Source organism: Micromys minutus (assembly GCF_963924665.1).
Source record: "Micromys minutus genome assembly, chromosome: 12".
Lineage (NCBI taxonomy): Eukaryota > Metazoa > Chordata > Mammalia > Rodentia > Muridae > Micromys > Micromys minutus.
This window is the reverse complement of record NC_137981.1, coordinates 58,524,280-58,543,615: the sequence shown is the minus strand read 5'-3', so window position 1 is coordinate 58,543,615 and position 19,336 is coordinate 58,524,280. Positions and strand designations below refer to the sequence as shown.

The 19,336-nt window shown below is 44.2% G+C and overlaps 1 protein-coding gene across 1 annotated transcript in view; it reads left to right on the top strand.

Annotated features, from left to right (window-relative positions):
• SACS (sacsin molecular chaperone) overlaps nucleotides 1-19,336 on the top strand; it is a 58,213-nt gene that overhangs the window by 21,903 nt on the left and 16,974 nt on the right. Inside the window, exons 3-8 of the mRNA XM_080926611.1 lie at nucleotides 4,444-4,531; nucleotides 5,954-6,039; nucleotides 8,462-8,573; nucleotides 12,737-12,883; nucleotides 14,170-15,664; nucleotides 16,433-16,524. Coding sequence (XP_080782737.1) covers nucleotides 4,444-4,531; nucleotides 5,954-6,039; nucleotides 8,462-8,573; nucleotides 12,737-12,883; nucleotides 14,170-15,664; nucleotides 16,433-16,524 — 2,020 coding nt within the window. The remainder of the gene's footprint in view (nucleotides 1-4,443; nucleotides 4,532-5,953; nucleotides 6,040-8,461; nucleotides 8,574-12,736; nucleotides 12,884-14,169; nucleotides 15,665-16,432; nucleotides 16,525-19,336) is intronic.

The window sequence follows — 19,336 nt, the reverse complement described above, 5'->3', positions numbered from 1 at the left end:
GACATAGATTTCTGATGAACAAGCTCTCAAGCACCCCTCAGACAGGTCATTTCTTATCACATTCCTCAGGGGCATTTGCTGCTGTGCAGACATTGGCTTGCCCAAGGATTTGAGGCAGCACGTCGAGGGAACTCCCTGTTAGTGCTTGCTTTGCCTGTGACAGCCTCCTCACGCGCCTCTGTGGGTCTGCTCCTCCTTGTCTGTGCCCACCTCACTCCCGGGTGCTCCCGAGATGCAGTTGCTAACGTGACTCAGCTGTGGCTCTCGACACTGGAATTGTTTCTTACAGGTGCCTTTGCAAGACTCAGATCTGGGGTGATCGAAGTGGTCCTGTTGTTAGGGTTGTGTGGTTGGGGTGGGTGAGAGAGATCCAAGTCCATCACTGATCGGGCTTGAGATTGTGAGGTTCCAGCCTATTGCTGTGAAGGTGAACTTGAAAGCATGGGGCGGGGACACGGATGGCTCAGTGTGTGCCAGCCTAGCAACAGGACTAAAGCTGGGAACCCATGTGGAAGTGGAAGGAGACAGCCACCGCTACAGACTTGTTCTCTGACCTTCACACATGTGCCCCCATCATACACCCATAACACACCATACTCACACATACACATACCACACATGCATACACACACCAGACATACCAGACACACCACACACCACACATATAAAACTACACACATACATACCACACACACTACACACACGTCAAACATACAAACGCATATATACATACTACATGTACACATACCATACACTACACATACAAACCATAATACACACATACACACATATACACATACCCCCCACACACATACACACATATACACATACCCCCCACACACATACACACATATACACATACCCCACACACACATACATACATATACACATACCACAGACACTACACATAAAAACCTTACATACACACATACCACATACACATCACACTCACAAACATGCATACACACATACTATACATACACATACCATACACACATACATATATACACACACACATACATACACGCATACCACACACACTATACATACAAACCATACATATATATACACCACACAAACATACCACACACACACCATACACACATATATACATACATATACACATACCACACATACTACATACATACCATACATATACACACATACATACACACACACAACATATATACATGTACATGCACACACATACACACACCATACACACATATACTCACATATGCCACATACAGACACATACATACACATACAAAACACATATACATGTACATGCACACACATACACACACCACACACACTACGAATAAGCAAATGAAGGATATACAGGGCATTTTGTAAAGGCAGGATTGTGTCAGTTGGTGCCACATGGACCTAAAGGAAGGAGAGTGGAAGTAACGGAGGCAGAGGCTTACGGAGCAGTTTGCAAGCCTGGAGTCAAACCAGGAGAGCCAGGGTTCCTTAGCAGATGACAAAGGCAGCTCATCCTGGAAGAAGTGTGGCCGTCAGTTTGCCTTTATGTGCAGATCAGCTGAAGGTGAGACAAAGAAGGAGCTAGGAAAATGCACAGAATGGACAAGTGGGTGACCCAGATCCTGCTTGCAGCCGCCTTGGATATGTAACAAGAGCCAAATTGGTGTGTCAGGATCTGTGTTCCCATTGGAAAGTCTAGTCAGCTCTACGGTCTGTGACTCTAGAGACTGAAGTCCGCTCACAGCTGCAGCTGGAATCGGAAAGAGAGGTCAGAGCTGGAGATAGGACTTGGCTGATGCTTAGCATCTCTCCCTTTCTGTGTGGGGAGTGTGTGGGAAGAGGGTTTCTGAGCTCCTGTGCTGGTTCTGTGGCCTCTCCACTTACCGCCTTGTTTAATGCTCTGGAGAAACGTCTTGGCATTCTTTCCACAGATGGACTTTACCTTTTAGTCCCAACCTGCTTATTTAGATTGACATTATTTGATTCTAAATATTTGAGGTGATAACAGATAATAGACAGAGACTTAGCTTTTCTCTTTCACCTCATCGAAAGTGTGTCATGGCCCTCCCCCGCCCCTCCCCCCAGCGTTGGGTGATGTGCTGAACGGTTATATTATCACACTGTTTAGTAATTTGGATAGAGTCACCATTGGCTAGTAATTGAAGGCGCCTGTCTCTGAGATTTGTAGCGGAGAATGAGGCTGGCAAGACCAAGCTTCTAATGATTTTATACTCATCTTAAATGTGCTGAGATGGGCACTTTGAATAGAAGGTATGTTGCATCTGGGGAGAACAGGGACATTTCCTTTGCTCAGTTGTAGCAATCTGGGGAGAAGGGAAGAGGCCTCTACAAGCCCCCACATCTTGGCACAGTCAGCACTGGTGAGGGTCTCTACAGCCAGCTTGCTTTTTAGGACTATCACTGCCTTTGATAGCAACAGATACAGTCTACCAGATTGCTGATTGTCGGACCTACAGTTGTATCTACTTAAACGGATACACTAACACTAGGTGTCTAGTTTCTTGTAGCTGATTCTCTTTAAAGCCTGAAAATTTCATAGGTTTCCTTTCTTTGCACTTTCTGACATTTTTTTCCTCCAAGTGCACTTAGTGATCCCAAACTGGGCGAATGAGCACTGGTTTAGGCATTACTTCCTCTTGTAATTAACTAGATGGCTAATTGACCAGTGGAATGATCACCCATGATGACAAATGGGTGTCTTTGTGTTTGCATTTCATACGTACGTGTAACCTAAGCATATAATCCAGTGTTCCGTTTGCTTTTCTTGGTTATACCTGTTATAAGGAGCTTGTCGTTCTTGGGATCATAAGCTGGGGAGCTTGTTTCACTCAATTTTCAATATTAGTATCCCTCTAAACTGTATATACCTTGGCTCTCCAGTGTTCAGTGTTGTGTATCACAGCGTCTGGGTTTTTCTAAGTTATTTTTGTTTGTTGTTTTCTTTTGTTGGTGACAGTCAATATTCTTATCTATGCTTCTTTGAGCACCAGTGTGAGACATGCACTAGTTCTCACAGAATAGTCCCCAGGGTCAGCAGGTGTACGATGTGAGCCTGCTTTATGACCAGGACATACAGAAAGTGAGGAGATCAAATGGAGATGGTTATTAAAACCCAGGAGCTGTGGCACAGCCTCGTGGGAGTGGGGAAATGCAGATAGACGGGAGAGACTTATGTGCTCGGGCCTGGAAGTAGCCTTGGGTCTTGCAGATGAGCTGCAGATGTCCCCAGGACTGTCTGTGGTGACACTATTGGCTGAAGTGTGAAATGAAGCTGAGGGTGCTAGAGGTTTGAAAGCTTCGAGCTCACCCTTTTCCAGGTCGAGTTTTTAAAGTACCTGCCTGTTTCTCAGGAACAGTAAGGCAAACACTGAGGCATTTTTCAGGGAAGTTACAGCTTACTCCCATCCTGTGAGGGGCAGACATGGTAATGCTTTCCAAAAGGAGTGTCTAGGAATACAATTCTATGGGGTATCTCCGAAAAGTGTACTGCTATTCTAGGGAAATGCCTTGTAGATTAATCCCAAGGAAAATGCCATGCATATTAATGTGCCAAAATTCTGTCCTCCGATCTGTTGCTGTTTCCTGGGGCAGTGCTGCACGTCTGACACACCGGTCTCACTGATCAAAAGATGTTTGTGTTGAGGATCTTACACATATTTGAAACTGAATTTGAGATGGTTTGGGCTGGGGTGTAGATCAGTGGGAGAAAACTTGCTTAGCATGTGAAAGAGAGAGATAGAAGGGTGAACTGTATGCTAGAACAGAAGTAGGTTTGCTTTTATTTGTAGTTATTTAAAGAAAAATTTTAACTTAAATTTAGATAATTTAATTATTCCATAAAGATTTGAACTAGCAATCTGTTCTGCCCCCTGGAACATTCCCATTAGAGCAACTTACTTCTTGGTAAGGATAGTTAGTAAGTGTCACTTGAATGAAAACATTGAGGGTGTTTTGAAGTGACAACTTTGATGTTATCGAGAGACCAAAGTCTGGTTCAGACTCCATCTTAGAACCTGACCTAAGCTTACACTCGAGTGAACGAACAAGACCTGCATCTCCAGGTTATGCCCACAAATCTGCACCCCACGTTACAGGCCTGCTCCTGCCCAACACCAGTCGGGAGGACGGGAGAAGCTAAGTTGATGGTTTGGCTCCAGCACCAGCCACTTATGCTAAAGGCCACAGTGGCCCCCAGTCAGATGCTTGCCAGGCCGGAAACATTGCCATTTTCTGTAGAACCTTACCCCCATGAGTGCTGGGGCTTTTCTTCACTATCCTGTGGGTCAGCAGTGTGTTAAGCCCAAGCTCAAGCTTGTGAATAAAGACCCTGGTGTGATTGCATTGGATTAGCTCCTGGTTGCTGTTTCAGAGCTCATCAACACTTCTTGGTACTACAAAATGTTGCTTCTTACACGTTTTCTGTTCTCCTTTCAGATACCGGATTGGATCAAGATTGGAGATCTGACTTCCAAACCCTGTCATCTTTTTGTAAACCTTCAATCAAAAGGCTTAAAGGGGGGAGGTATAATATTGATTTAACTTGAAGCATATGCCATAGTTTAGTCCATTAAAGGTTTTATTGTAATGCAGAAGCAGAGGGGAGGATAGCGGCTGCCTAGAGCTGGAAAGAGGGTGAAATGAGGTGTTGGCCCAAGAGGATCTGTGCAAACCAGATGAGCTCTGGAGCTCTGCCGCGCAGTGGAGGCCCAGTTATGGCTCGTGTCAGTGCTGTAGTGTGTGCCTGGCAGCTTGTCCTTGTAATCTCCACGTATAGGAAGCAGAGGCAGGCTAGGCTACCTAGCAAGACCCTGTTCCAAAAATAGTCAAGCAAACACATAAAGTAGTAAAATTGTTGAGAAGGACCATCTTAAATGCTTCTCCACAGAAGGAATAAAGTCACAACAACAGGGAGCTGAGGGAAACATTCGGCAGTGACTGATAAGGGGTGGTGGTGATGGTAATGACCTCCAGCTTCATGCATTAAGTATGTAGCGCTTTGTGCACACGTCTATACATGAAATGAGAGCCTATTGTGGAATGCAGGGAGGGGCTGCCCAAGCCAGACGAAAAAGGTGAATGTAGTTAGTTTTGTGATAAATGAGAAATATCTGTTGACATAGTCTTGCTTGGTCTTGGTGATGATTGTGTGAAAATTATACAGATCTGTAGTATAGGGTTGAGAGTCCCTAATGCAGAATCTAAAGCAGGCCAAAGGCGCCTGGCACCATGAAATAATGCAAAGGTCAATACTTGACCTCAAATGACAGTTTATAGTGAAAACACAGGCACACTACAGTTTTATATAGATCGCCCTCAGGCTGTACATCTAAGCTGTATGTGAAATGTGCATGCATTTCTTACTTGGCCTTGGATTGCATCCATAAGATATGATTAACTAGTGCCCGTGTCCTGCAGTGTAAATGGAGTCGTCTGTTCCAGCCTGTGGTGATGGCTACTTTGTGTAACCCTTTATGACTTTTTATCTCTGTGCACAGTTTACACTTTTCTCTATTCTCCTCTTCACACCTTCCTGCTGACACAGCCCGGTCAGCTGGGGTAAAACAGTGCAGGCAGCTCTTAACCTGGTGGGTCGTCGGACCTCAGAGCCCTCCGAGTATCAGTTACATTTGAGAGTAATAAGAATATGACAGTAAGTGACATTAGTTGTAGCCTGGCTTTCATCACAGGAGCAGCAAACAGCACCAGTTATGTGACCACCTTAGGAAGCAGCTGCACCTTTCCCTCTGCCATGCTGTTTGCTGCTGAATCGCCCTAGAAAATCCTTACGGACCTAATGTGTCCTTTAGTTAGATGCCTTGGATTTGATGGCACTGAATTGGTCTTAGGATTCTGTTGGGCTGTACATGTGGCAGAGCCAGATAGCACACAGGAACCCATGGGATCCTCCTTTTCTAAATTATTTAAAATATATTCTGCATTTTAGGTCGATTTGGTCAAACAACCCCACCACTTGTTGATTTTCTCAAGGATATTTTAAGAAGATACCCAGAAGGAGGACAGATCCTTAAGGTAGGAGAACTGATAGAGTCCCGTGTGGTTTACCTTCAGAGCGAAACAGTGTTTGCATTTGGGCTAGATGTGCTTGCATTACCCTGTCTCCATGGCCACACTGCATAGCTGAGTGGAGCAGATTTGTGAATACAGTTGTCATGAACAGAGGAGGGCTGTGGGCACATTCTCTAGGAATGCTTTCGTAGAGCATTGAGCCCTGGTGTCATGCACCAACCATCAATCAAATAACTAACCAATAGTTCAGCAGCCTGATACCAGTCCACGTAGAGGTCAGAAAAACATATGCTTGGTGACCTCTGGATTTAGAGGCTTGTTTTGTGAGAGTTTGCTTTCATAGGGTAATGACTTGTTTATTTATATTCATATATATAGGATCACAGTGTTTTTTTCTCCAGAATGGAGTGGAATTCTCTTTGTAGTCCAGGTTGACCTCAAGCCCTTCTTCAGTCTCAGTGGTGGGGTTGTGGGCGTGGCTTAGAATATATTCTTTAAGTGTGAACATACTCACTGTAGGAGAAATTGGACATCCACAAAAAGGCAATGGCAGGAAATTTTGTAGAACTTAGGTTTGGTGTTAGTAAGAACCCTCTGAATGAACTCCGGCAGTTATCCGGTAGTGCGTTGGGTATGCACCGTCCTTGTCAGTCTCATCTCCAGTCTTAGCCCTTATTTCTCTCCGGCTTAGTGATGGTTAAGGTCTAGTCCTCATGCTGTCATGCTGAGATACACAGTGTTGTGCAGGGATGTCTGCACGGGGACTGGAGTGGCTTCTTCAGTGTGACTCTCAGGGGAGTGCTCGTAGAAGGTCGGTTTGAAAGCTGTTTTTTATAATGGTTACTGGAGGAATGAGGGCATGATCATGGCGTTGCCATGGGGCTGAGAGGACTGAATGACCCACACGGATTCTGAGTGACGATTCCGTTGTAGTTACGGGAGTTGGGTCAGAAGTGAGTGAGTGGGACCCTCCCATCCAGGAAGGATGTGCCAGGTCACCTGGGGTTGGCCTCCTTTGCTCTTTCTGTGATGTTTTTATTGGCATCAGTCAATAGCATCTCTGTTCTTTGGGTATTTTCGTGCTGGGCACTGTGGGTGTTTCTCAGAATGGCCTGTAGCTCAGCCTCCACCATCTATAGTGTTTGCTGAAGTGGGTCCAGATTTTTAGGGACTTGCCACCTCCTGGAAGCCGTAGAAGTGACCTCCTAACGCCCAGCCTTGGAGGAGCCTGTCACACTTTGTACAGCCTGTGATTGGCAGGTGGGGCCTGGAACTTAGTGTTTTATTTGTTTTCTGATTTTCTTAATCCCTGCTTACTATAATGCCCATAAAGTCATGAAGACAAACTCTATGAGCTGCTTTCATTTTTTGTCATTTAGTTCTTACTGTCCACCATCTTATTAACATCTTGCTCATTTTTAAAGACTTTCTTGTACTGAACAGGAAGGGAGGGGATGTAAGCCATTAAACCACCTGTGAGAAATGGCAGCTGTGGAAATAGGAACCAGAGCTGCTAATGGATGTGTAGGTACTTAGAAAAGCCCAGGTGTTTGTGTGCAGGCTTAGATGTATGGCTGCTGGCCCGAACCTCCAGCCCTCTAATTTTTGACTCTGAGACTCAAACCCAGGGCCTTCATACACTAGACAAGCACTGTAACCTTGAGCTATACTGCAGTACCCACAGGCCTGAGGAGTCACGCAAACTTTGATGACTGTAGCTGTGTCTCTATGACTCGACTCTTATTTCAGCTGTAGCTTGCTTCTAGTGGACCAGAGTGTTTTGTTCAGAAGTATTTGGGTGGCCAGGACTGAGAATTTTGTGAATGCCCTTGCCCTTTGCTTTCAAGGTCACAGATGTCTAGTCACCCAGCTCACCCATATCCAACAGATGGTCAGTGCCACTCCCTTCAGGAATGTTCTCAGTGCTAAGCTGTTTTCTGCCTCAGGCTGTCAGGAGTATTGCCTGTCGACTAAGGGTACATGTCACTAATACTATTGAGTGTGCTTGTTTCTAGGGGAAAGGGGTTCTAAGATTCTTCTTTAAAGTCCGGTAAACACCTGAGAACTAATGGTCTATTTTTGGAAGCCGTTTGAGCATAAGGTACCTCAGAATAATCTGTGTAGAGCTTTGAGTTAGTCTCCTTTGAACAAAGGGCCTGGGTGGGTTTTTCCTACTTCCCGGATTTGTAGCTGGGGGTTAAATGGTAGCAGTTTCAAAGGTGACTTTCAGGTGCATTGCAGGGAAAGGCTCCCAGCTCCTGTGTGTGTGGGAACTTTCAGTAAGGAGCCTAACCAGAGCCTAGCTTTACCCCTGGAGAGAGTGGGGTTTTCTCTTTAATATGCTTACTTTTTAGATATTGTAGGTAAAATAAAGTTGGTCAGTAGATTGCTATATTAATGTCATTTTGTTGTATTTCATGGTTAGGAATTAATTCAGAATGCAGAAGATGCTGGCGCCACAGAGGTTAAATTTTTATATGATGAAACACAATATGGAACGGAGACTCTTTGGTCAAAAGATATGGCACAATATCAGGGTAAGAATAAATTGGAGTGAATTTTATTTTTTATACTAATGGTGATTTTAATGATTTACAACTTTGTTTAATAAACTTTTTATCATTTGTACTTCTTGGCATGTTTAATTCAGATGTTTTTTCCTCTGCTTTTGGTGGGAAGACTTTCTTCCAGGTGGTAATATTCTTAGAGGAAAAAAATAAAAATTAAATGGCCAGCAATGTAATCACATCTGCTCATTCTGTCAGTCAACCTGAACTGTATGTTATGAGTAAGACGAAGGACACTGCTTCTGTGTATAGATCATTTCCCATGCATTTGGGAGGACGTTGTAAGACGCTCTGCTTCTCTAGATTGTCTTCCACTTCAGGGCTGCCCTTCTGAGGGTGGGAGCACAGGCGGTGGGAAGAGGGCATGAGGGAGCCATAGGAGAGGCATTACCTGAAGATGTTTGTCAGCTTGCTCACACTCTGAAATGTGGAAGATGTGTATGTAACTTAGCTCAGCTCTGAAATTGGCGGGTGACTGAATTTTCTTAGATAAAGCTGAGAAGTTAGAGTGGCAAAACGTTTTGTGAAGGTAGGCGCCATTGTTACTGATATTTAGCACTGATTGCCATGGTTACTTTCATTCTGACGTTAGTTAGTTTTAAAACTTGGCAGTGGAACTTTGATCTGGGTAAAGAGATGTGTATATTGTGGTAACCTCAGAAGGCTTGCACCCTGGTTCTGAGTCCTGCCCCCTTGCTGCTAGTGCTGGCCTCTGGAGACCAGCCATTCAGTGAGGAGAGGAGCTTGTAGTTTCTTGGCTCTGATTTTATCATTTAATGTAGCCTCCTGCAGAGATGTTCAGTTTGCATTCAGAGGACTGAAGACTGCATCCTGGTCCTGTACAGCCCTACCCACTGCACAGCCCTACCCACTGCACAGCCCCACAGACTGTGACACACCGGGCAATCCTTGGATCTCTATGTCTACCTGCTGAAAAACTCGTGACAGAGAGGTTGCTCAGGAGAAAATGGGGGCATTGCTGTGACGGGCTCTCCTGCCCAGGTGCACAGCTCTGAGAAGCGTTTGTTAAGGGTTTTTGCTTCCTGTCTTCATAAAAGAAAATATAGAAGCAGCTGGGTATAGTGGCTCATACTTCAGTCCCAGCACTGAGGCTGGTGGATTTCTGTCAGTTCACATCTGAATAGTGGGTTCTGGGCCAGCCAGACCTCCACTTGGCATTCCAGTATCTCACCACCACAGCCACCACCAAAACCAGTCATACACCGTCCCCCATGGCTCAAGGCTCACCTCACAGGAGGAGGTGGTGTTGGGCGCTGTAAGCCTCACAGCCAGCAGAGAAGTGAGAGATGAAGAGAGAAACTGGAGTCAGCACCATGTTTAAAAGCTCTGGGTCAGAACTTCCAGAGTCGGACCTCAGGGTTTATTTTTCTTACACATTTAAGCACAGTAAAACTTTGGTAATAAAGAAGTTTCCATGTGACCGTTGTCACAGCAAAGCTTTAGCCTTAGCTGTACAGAAACTCCCTCGCAAAGACGCAAAGACCTGTGGCCTTTACAGTAAGATTGAGTTCAGCTGACTGATAAGTAGTGCTCAGGGCAAGGGCCTACGGAGGAAGGATCTGTAATGAGCGCAGATGGGGTCTACTGATGGAGAATGCAAAGGACCTGGGCCTCTTTCATCAGCATGGGCTCTCTTTACTGACAGACTAAGCGTAGGACCAGGGCCTGAACTACTCATGATACTGGGGTTCAGAAAGGCGGCTCCACAGAACAGCAAAAAGATTACTGGGTTGTTAGGCAACACCCACTACAACTCTCTGGGTGACCAGGGATCCGTCATTTTTCTTCCTTTGGAGAAAATAGGTTGAATGTTTAATAAGTTGGTTCTTCAATCTTTTTATAATCTGTGCCTTCTAGAAAAGCGAGATTGTATGAGCCAGAGGCACAGAAGTGTGTTCTGGACACAACTGACAGCGGCCATGACCCCATTCAGAAGCTCAAGCCTGATAGTGTAGGACGGAGAGGAGGCAGTCGGGAGCCCACCCTGAGCTCTTAGCCTTCCTGTGGATTCTAGGGAGGAAGGTGACTGTCCCTCCCCCAGCGGTGGCCTGTTGTAGTGCTGCTAACTCTGCTGGGCTCCTTAATTTCCTTCTGGAGAGCTCAAAGTTATATGGTGGTTTGGTTTTTTTTTTTTTTCTTTTCTAGATTCTGGCAAGAATTTCACTCCTGGGTCTGTTCATTCTCTGATATTTCTTTTTGTGTCTGATATTTTTAGTGTAGAAGGAGTGAGTGGGCAAAGCCATAGAGTATTTGACAGATGCCATTCTGTTAGCTGTAGTTAGCTATTAGATATTAACAAGTTTATTACTATTTTATATATTATGTAAAATCATATGTGATATAACATAAACATTAATGTTATATGGAAGACTTTCTGTATCATAACAGAAACAGCTGACAATCTAAGGGCTCTTCTCTATGGTGTGTGCTGTGGGGATCCGTTATTTATACCCCAGTGGATTCCCAACACCCCTGTGTGGGGAGCTAAAGCTCTACTGTTGATATAGACGAGGAAGCTGAGCCTGTAGCGGTAACTGGTGACAGTGGGTCTGGTGGCACCGCCCCCTAGACTGCTGAGTGCTTCTTCACAGCTGTGCTCTTGCCCTTTGCTGCCTTGATCAGCTTCATGTCCCAACATTGTGAAGATAGCAGTCGCACTGATTAAAACAACCACAACAAAAAGCACACCGAGCCAACATTCTGTATTAAAGAAGCTTGCAGAGAGCTGTTCTTTGGGTACTGGGATCCCCATGTAGCTCATTAGCTTGGAGGGTGCACAGGCCTCAGGATGCACATATCGATCCTGTGCCTTACTGTGTCTGTCAGCAACTTTCACAGGAAAACATTGACCATATTTAAAGTCGACATAGTTCTTATATTTACATAATGTTAGGATGTCTGAAAACAAGTCTCAAAAGAGAATATTTGCTCAGAATTATATTGTTAAAGAAACCACTTTGGAGATAGCATTATAATTTCAAATAATTTATTTAAACATTTACCAAATTCCTGACTATTTAAGTTACCTTATCAATTCCTTCTATAGAAATCAAGTAAAGCAAAATCAAAACCACACAACCCAGATATTCACAAGATGATTACTTACATTAGTAAGTAATTGATCTCTACTTTATGAAAAAATGAAGTGACAAAGTTATTTAGGTTGTTGGTTTTCTTAATACATTATTCTATACATCTAAAAATGAACTGTGCTTGTCATACTTTTACTTTTGAATGAATGAACTTATTCAGTATACATAAAAAAGTAAAACAATAAATAGCAAACAATAGGTGGGTAGATCCAATAGAGTCTGGGGCAGAACAGAGTCCCCTCTGAATGGTGTCCAAGTAACAGAACAAATAGCACTACTAGAGATGACATCATCAAGTTGGACACAATGTACAACAGAAAATGACTGGGGAAATTGAGACAATCAGACCGGAATTCCCCATGGATGAGCTTCCCACAGAGGAACTGGTTCTCTTTCACATTGCAGAACTTTTCTGTCATGGGATAAATGGTGGTAACACTGGTTAGAAACACTTTGCCTTCTAGCTGTTCACTAGGACACAATGTTTTTTTACCCACGGATTGTTTGCTGTTCTTATCCCTCTCTGTCTCAGAGTTAGGGGCCCAGCCATCCTCACAAGAGGCCTTGGAGAGACACTGGCAGAAGCATGCTTGGGTCTAACATGGGAGGGGACAGCACTGATCCCTGAGCTAGCTCCTTGGTGAGCTCAAACTGAACATAACAGCTTATCAGTCTGATGTGCATGGCACACATTTTCCAGAAATTCCACCTACAGAAATGATTTAAATAAGGATTTAGAAGAGTTTTCACATAGTGAACTGGGCAATATCCTTGTTTACTCCGTATTTCTTGGTATTTAAGTTCCATCATTCTTTTAATTTCTTCTTTTGGGACTTTTGACAAATAATATATGTCTCTGGCTATTAGCTTTTATTTTGAAGACAACTGAAATAATAATGCAAACTTTAGTCGCTGTATTCGTGTGCCTGTGTTTGTCACTGAGTCTGTCTGTCCTGAAGCAGAGCTGTCCGTACTGGTGTGCTCCGTGCTGAGTATCTGCTTGTGCGTTTCAACCCCCAGGGTCGGCTCTTTATGTGTACAACAATGCGGTTTTCACCCCAGAGGACTGGCATGGTATTCAGGAAATAGCAAGAAGCAGGAAAAAGGATGATCCCTTGAAGGTTGGAAGATTTGGAATCGGGTTTAATTCTGTCTACCACATAACAGGTGCAGTATTGGGTGTGCGCAAGTGGGGAGTAGAGTCAGCCAGACCATAGATAAATGTTAGTAAAACTGTGTTTACATTAACATCGATATTTTGTTTCATACTGACTATGCAGCATATTGAAATTGTGCTGTTATTCACTACAACGTGGCTGTTACACGCAGTCTTACTGTTGGAGGGTCACCCTCAGGGCTCTGAGGGACGGTTGTGCATGTTGAAGCATACCTGAGGACTGCACGAACGTAGAAACTACTGTGCAGAACTTTACAGCAAGTCAGATGCCCCGTGTGTGCAGCCCAGTGTCACTTTACCTTCTACTTGGCAGTGCGCACACCGACTGAGCCATTTGCTGGAAGGCTCTCGAAATCTGGAGATGTGAGAAAGCCACAGGTTACACTTTCCAGTGTCAAAAGCCTCTCTGACTTGACTTCAGTGTGGTGTGTTATGCTGTGTGTAAGGTGCTAGAGACAAGTGTAGCCTACATTGTGCTCTTGATGGGTTTAGTACACATAAGATTTGCTACTTAAGGTGAATAAGAATTTAGGTGACCGTCACGACAGTACTTGCATTTAACAAATACACATCTTGAAGAGGTGGCAGACTTACTAGAGTCACATTATGTGTGGAGATTAGAGGCTAAAGCCTACATGGGGGACAAAACGCACCAGAAGTACCCGAGGGAAGCTCTTTGAGCAGCATCGTGGCTAAGTTTCTTTCAGTGTGAGAAATCTGACGAAGCCAATGCTGAAATGTCACTGTCTTCAGTTGAACAAAAGAGGCAGTTGACATTAGTTTACATCCATGTGGTGACATGTGGGTCTTGTAGACTGTAGCTATACACATTGTGAGTCCTTCCCCAGGACAGCACACTGCATACTCACTGTGGGGTCTGCACATGCTCCGTTATGTGGCAGTGGAGCTACCTGCATTGTCATAGTAGAAAGTTAAATCTTTAATTCTGAGCACAGATGTAACTTTTCTTTCTATCTGGGCTTATGTGGCAGTGAGCACTGGGTAAAAATATCTAAAGAACGTTTATATCTTACACCTAATGAGTATTTAAAGATATAACACAGATTTTCACAAAAACATGGAAGCTTCTATTACTGGCTCTTATTAGATTGCCTCAAACCAGAAACCATAGGTATGAAGTTATTGGCTGAAGAATTTTACGTGTCAGACCATTTCTTATGTAATATTTTGATAGTAATTATCATTTCATTATGGCTGAATTACAGTTGCTCATTTGACTTCTGAGTTGATCATGCCTTGGTTTTCAATTTTACAGATGTTCCTTGTATCTTTAGTGGTGACCAGATAGGAATGCTAGATCCTCATCAAACTCTTTTTGGCCCCCACGAGTCAGGCCAATGTTGGAATCTCAAAGATGACATCAAAGAGATAAACAAGCTTCCCGATCAGTTTGCACCCTTCATTGGCGTTTTTGGAAGCACCAAGGAAACCTTCACAAATGGCAGCTTTCCGGGGACGTTTTTCCGTTTCCCCCTCCGCTTACAGCCTTCCCAGCTTAGCAGCAATCTCTACACTAAGCAGAAGGTTCTGGAATTGTTTGACTCTTTCAGGGCAGATGCAGACACAGTGCTGCTCTTCCTGAAGAGTGTGCAGTCTGTGTCTTTGCACGTCCGAGAGGCAGATGGGACAGAGAAACTGGTATTTAGAGTAACTGCTAGTGAGAATAAGACCCAGAAACACGAACGGCCAAATTCTATCAAGATTCTGGGAACGGCTATAAGTAACTATTGTCAAAAGATCCCGAGCAACAGTGTCACCTGTGTGACATATCATATAAACATAGTTCTGGAGGATGAGAGTACAAAAGATGCCCAGAAGACGTCTTGGTTGGTATGTAACAGTGTGGGTGGGCGGGGCATTAGTAGTAAGCTGGATTCTTTGGCTGATGAATTGAAATTTGTCCCCATCATTGGGCTAGCCATGTCTTTATCAGGCAGGGATGAGGAAAATGGAGCAATATCCGATTTCTCAGGAAAAGCATTCTGTTTCCTCCCTTTGCCTCCTGGAGAGGAAAGCAGGACAGGGCTTCCGGTTCACATCAGTGGCTTCTTCGGCCTGACTGACAACCGAAGGAGCATAAAATGGAGAGAGCTGGACCAGTGGAGAGACCCTGCAGCCTTGTGGAATGAATTTCTCATTGTGAATGTCGTTCCCAAAGCCTATGCTGCTCTCATCCTAGATTCAATAAAACGCCTGCAGACAGAGAAGAGCTCGGACTTCCCCTTGTCAGTTGACGCCATCTACAAACTTTGGCCTGAGGCCAGCCAGGTCAAGGCACACTGGCATCCGGTGTTGGGTCCTCTGTTCAGTGAACTGTTCCAGCATGCTGTGATTTATTCAATTGGTGGCGAGTGGGTGAAGCTGGAGCAGGTGTACTTCTCAGAACTTGATGGAAGTTTAGAATCCACACAATCTGTGCTCAACTACCTCCAGAGCTCAGGGAAGCAGATTGCCAAGGTACCAGGGAACTTGGCTGCTGCTGTTCAGCTCAGTGCAGCCTCTGCCACCTCTGGTGCATGTCCTGTGAGGAAGGTGACACCTGCGTGGGTGCGGCAGGTACTAAGGAAGTGTGCACACCTGGGCAGTGCCGAAGAAAAGCTCCATCTTCTGGAATTTGTGCTTTCTGACCAAGCCTACAGTGAGCTGCTTGGGCTTGAGCTGCTGCCTTTACAGAGTGGGGCGTTTGTCCCCTTCTCCTCGTCTGTCTCTGACCAAGATGTTGTTTACATCACCTCAGAAGAATTCCCAAGGTATTCTGTGTGGCTCACACACTGGTTGATCTTGGCAGTAGGGGGCTGTGTTTCCCACAGAGTTCTTTACTGCCAGGTGTCCGGTGGATTTTGTGGGTGGGTGAGGCATGAAAAGTTAGAAGATACATTTTATATTTACAAATGAAAAGTCATTCTAGCACTTTTCAATCACAAAGTTACATAAAAGCTGGTTCTATTGCCTCATATTGACAGAGGCTTAGGCATGAGGAACACTTGGGCCTGGGGATTCCAGGACAACATAGCGACATCTCTTCTCAAAACCAATTATTCAAGTAGTTATTTGTCAGACACAACACTGAAAACAATTACTATAAAGCGCTAATAGAGGTAAGGTCCGTTAGAATTACTTTCATGAAGTACAAATTAAAATAGTGTATTAACTGTTTCTTTGTATTTTTAAGACAGGATGTCATGATGTGTCCCAGACTAGCCTGGAAAATAGTTTTCTTCCTTCAGCCTCTCCCTACCCCACGCCCCAAGTTCTGTGGTTTCATCACACTTGGCTTCAGTAACTAATTTTTTTTTATATAGCTGAGGGTATATATTGTTAAATATTTAGACTGTTTTTGACTTTTCATGGTGTATGATACCCTCATATTTTAAAGTAAAGCCTAAAGCAAAGTTTGATATGTACTATAATTCACATAAAATAAAATAGCAGGTTTAACTGGCTTGAAATTATATGGTGGGCATTTTTAACTGTAGAATTGTTAGAATTATAACTGCTGTGTACCTCTTGAATTCTAGGTCCCTTTTCCCAGGTCTTGAAGCAAGACTTGTTTTGGAGAACTTGAAGCCTCACCTTCTAGCTGCTTTAAAAGAAGCCGCCCAGACCCGAGGTATTATAACTATTCAGTGCTTTTCTTATATTTTTGGTTGTGAGCTATCTCTCCAGCCCTCAGTGATTTTCTTAAATAACCCTCTTTCTAAAAACACAAACAGCTTTTATAAGACTTTTTCTAATAACTCTATGGCTCAGCCTAGGAGAACTGTTCACTTTAGGCGTGTCAGCAGCCATTCTAGCACTGACAAGAATCCAGAAGCAATGTCATTGGGAACCTCATGCCATCACTCTTGGTCACGGGCACCTTCAGGACGTGGGTCTTAACCTGCACAGCACTTTGGGGTTTCCCCACTGCTTGCTAGTTCTTTTCAGACCCTCCTATCCTCAGATCTTGCAGCACGTGTGACAGTGATGAACGCCGCGGCTCCATCACAGATGAGAGGAAGAGGTTAGGCTCAGGGCTTTCAGATGAGTGCAGAGGGTCAGGTTTTCTGCCTCCCTTGTCTGCGATGTCACATCCCGGAGCAGCTATAGGTGGTTAGCTACCAGATGTGATCAACTTCCACGAAATGTGTTCCAATCCAGTTCCAAGACACTGCCGGGGAAGGGGACTGAGAAGACCTAGGAAAACCATAAATGCCCTTCACTGGGATGAGTTTTTGAAATGACAGTAATTTGGAGGGAAATTACCATGGTTCTGACTCTATCTCCCAACTTCTGCAAATATTCTATCACCTATGAAAATACTGTCTGGACTTTTCCTAAGTTAAACATTTGTCCCCAGATTTCAGAATTTGTCTTTCAAGTAATTTGTCTATTACTTAGAAAGAATGTGTCTTTCTAAGACATATTCCTTGTGATATGTCTTAGACAACACATGACCTTTTCCTTTCAAGGAAAAGTTGTTAATAATCTATATTTTATTCATTAAAACATGCATGTAAGGATTTGGGATTTGTCAGGGAAATGAGGTTGGAGTTAAAAGTGAGACCAAGAATGAGCCTGTAAATGTCTCTTGTCACGAGAAGTTGTGGCTGTGAGAGCTGCAGTGACACTGGTCTCGTGCGTCCAGATGACTTATTTGTTGTGAGTTATTCTTGTCAAGAAGGCCTGTTGAAGTATTTAGACATGGCTTCCCTCCGATCCTTCTCCCCACCACCCTCTTTCCTCTCCTTCCTATGTCAAGTTGTCCAGCTTTACGCTGAGGGTTGGAGCATTCACCGTCTGTTGGTTTTGAGTCTAATTTGCATAGTCACAGCAAGGCAGGCTGCTTAGAGGTGCCACTGTGATAGTGCTTGGTAGGCGCCCCTCCAAGGCTCAGACTGTGTAGACAGAAATGTTAGTCCAGTCCAGCTCATACCTGCCTGCATGTGAGACCCCTTGACACTTACGTCCCGGGAGCCATTGCTTTACCATCTTTGCTTTGCCACTGTAGGTCTGTCCTTCTGTCTGCCACTGTTGTGTTGCAGATCCTGTACTTTCTTGTGACATTGCTTCACTGTTGGAATTAACTGTTACTGTGGACTCAGTCTTCATGTGAGTGTGACACTCAGCTGTGTTGTCCATGGATTCTGGCACTGAGATGGTCGTGGCGATGGGATGAATTAGATGGTTTTTCATGACTGAACTTTCCTGATAGCAGCGTGTGACTGACCTGCCGCTTCAGTGGCCTCACTCCATTTAGGGCCCCTCTCTGTTCTTATCTCGGAAGTCACAGCTTGTGAGCCTGTAAGCTTCCCCATTTCAGCAGAGCAGTGACACTGGTCAGACTTGTATCCGCTGTGTCACACACGACATAACAAGCACACTGTATGGCCGTGTCATGCTCTGCGTCACACATGGCACAGAACTTTAAGTTCCCTGCTGAGTCATTGTTTTAAACCCATGTGAACACTTTCTCCTCTGTACTTATCTACCCAGCATTTATTTTGCTGGGGAGGCTTATTTCCGTTAACTTCTTCATCTGTTCTTGGTGATTTAACACAAGCCCCATGCAGCCAGGCAAGTGCTTTCCCACTGAGCTACATCTATAGCTCCTAACTCACTTCTAAGTCATCTTTTAAGTGATACGTAAAAGAAGAAAATTTGCATATTTATAGGGCAACATGTGATACACACACTATGTAATATTCAGACCACACCTGTCTTCTTAAATATTTCCCATTTCTCAGTGGAGAATCTTCAAGCTTTTGAAACATACAATATATTATTTTAACCCATAATTACCCTACTATGCCCTGGTGTCCAGAACTGTTTAATCTGCCCTGTAACAGGACCAACTGACCGAGTCTACCTGTGTGCTCCACACACTCCGTGTCCACTCTCCCAGCATCCGGCACCCACAGAGGAGGCTGGGGAGGAACTCATGAGCTTGCTAATGACATGCGACTAAAAGAGCTGGGGAAGAAGTCCTGTCCTAAGGCCAACAGCAATGCATGCTAGAACATGAGTCTGTCCTGCGGTTGTGCAGATCCCTGCCCAGTGTTGGGAAGGCTCTCAAGACTTCTGTTTTCTTCCTGGGGCTGGGTCTCTGCTGATTGTCATAAACAAGCAGCAGGACTGTTTGATAAATTCACCTTTTACTTAACATACTGAGAATTAAGTGTAATTTTACTTTGTGTAAATGTTAAGATACTTATAAAAATTTTACTTTCCCCCTTCTCAATTCATCTCTTGACCCTCTGAGTGTTTTATACTAATGGCTTGTGAAAATGCCCCTGGTTGGCTTCCAGGCTGTGAGCGCAGTGTAATTTGTGCTTGTAAACATGCACTCTCCTTTCTTTTGCTATTTTCTGAACTAAGTCTCAGTTCTTACATAGTTTAGGATTGATTTGCATCAGAATAGATCTTTAAATCTTAAATGCCTG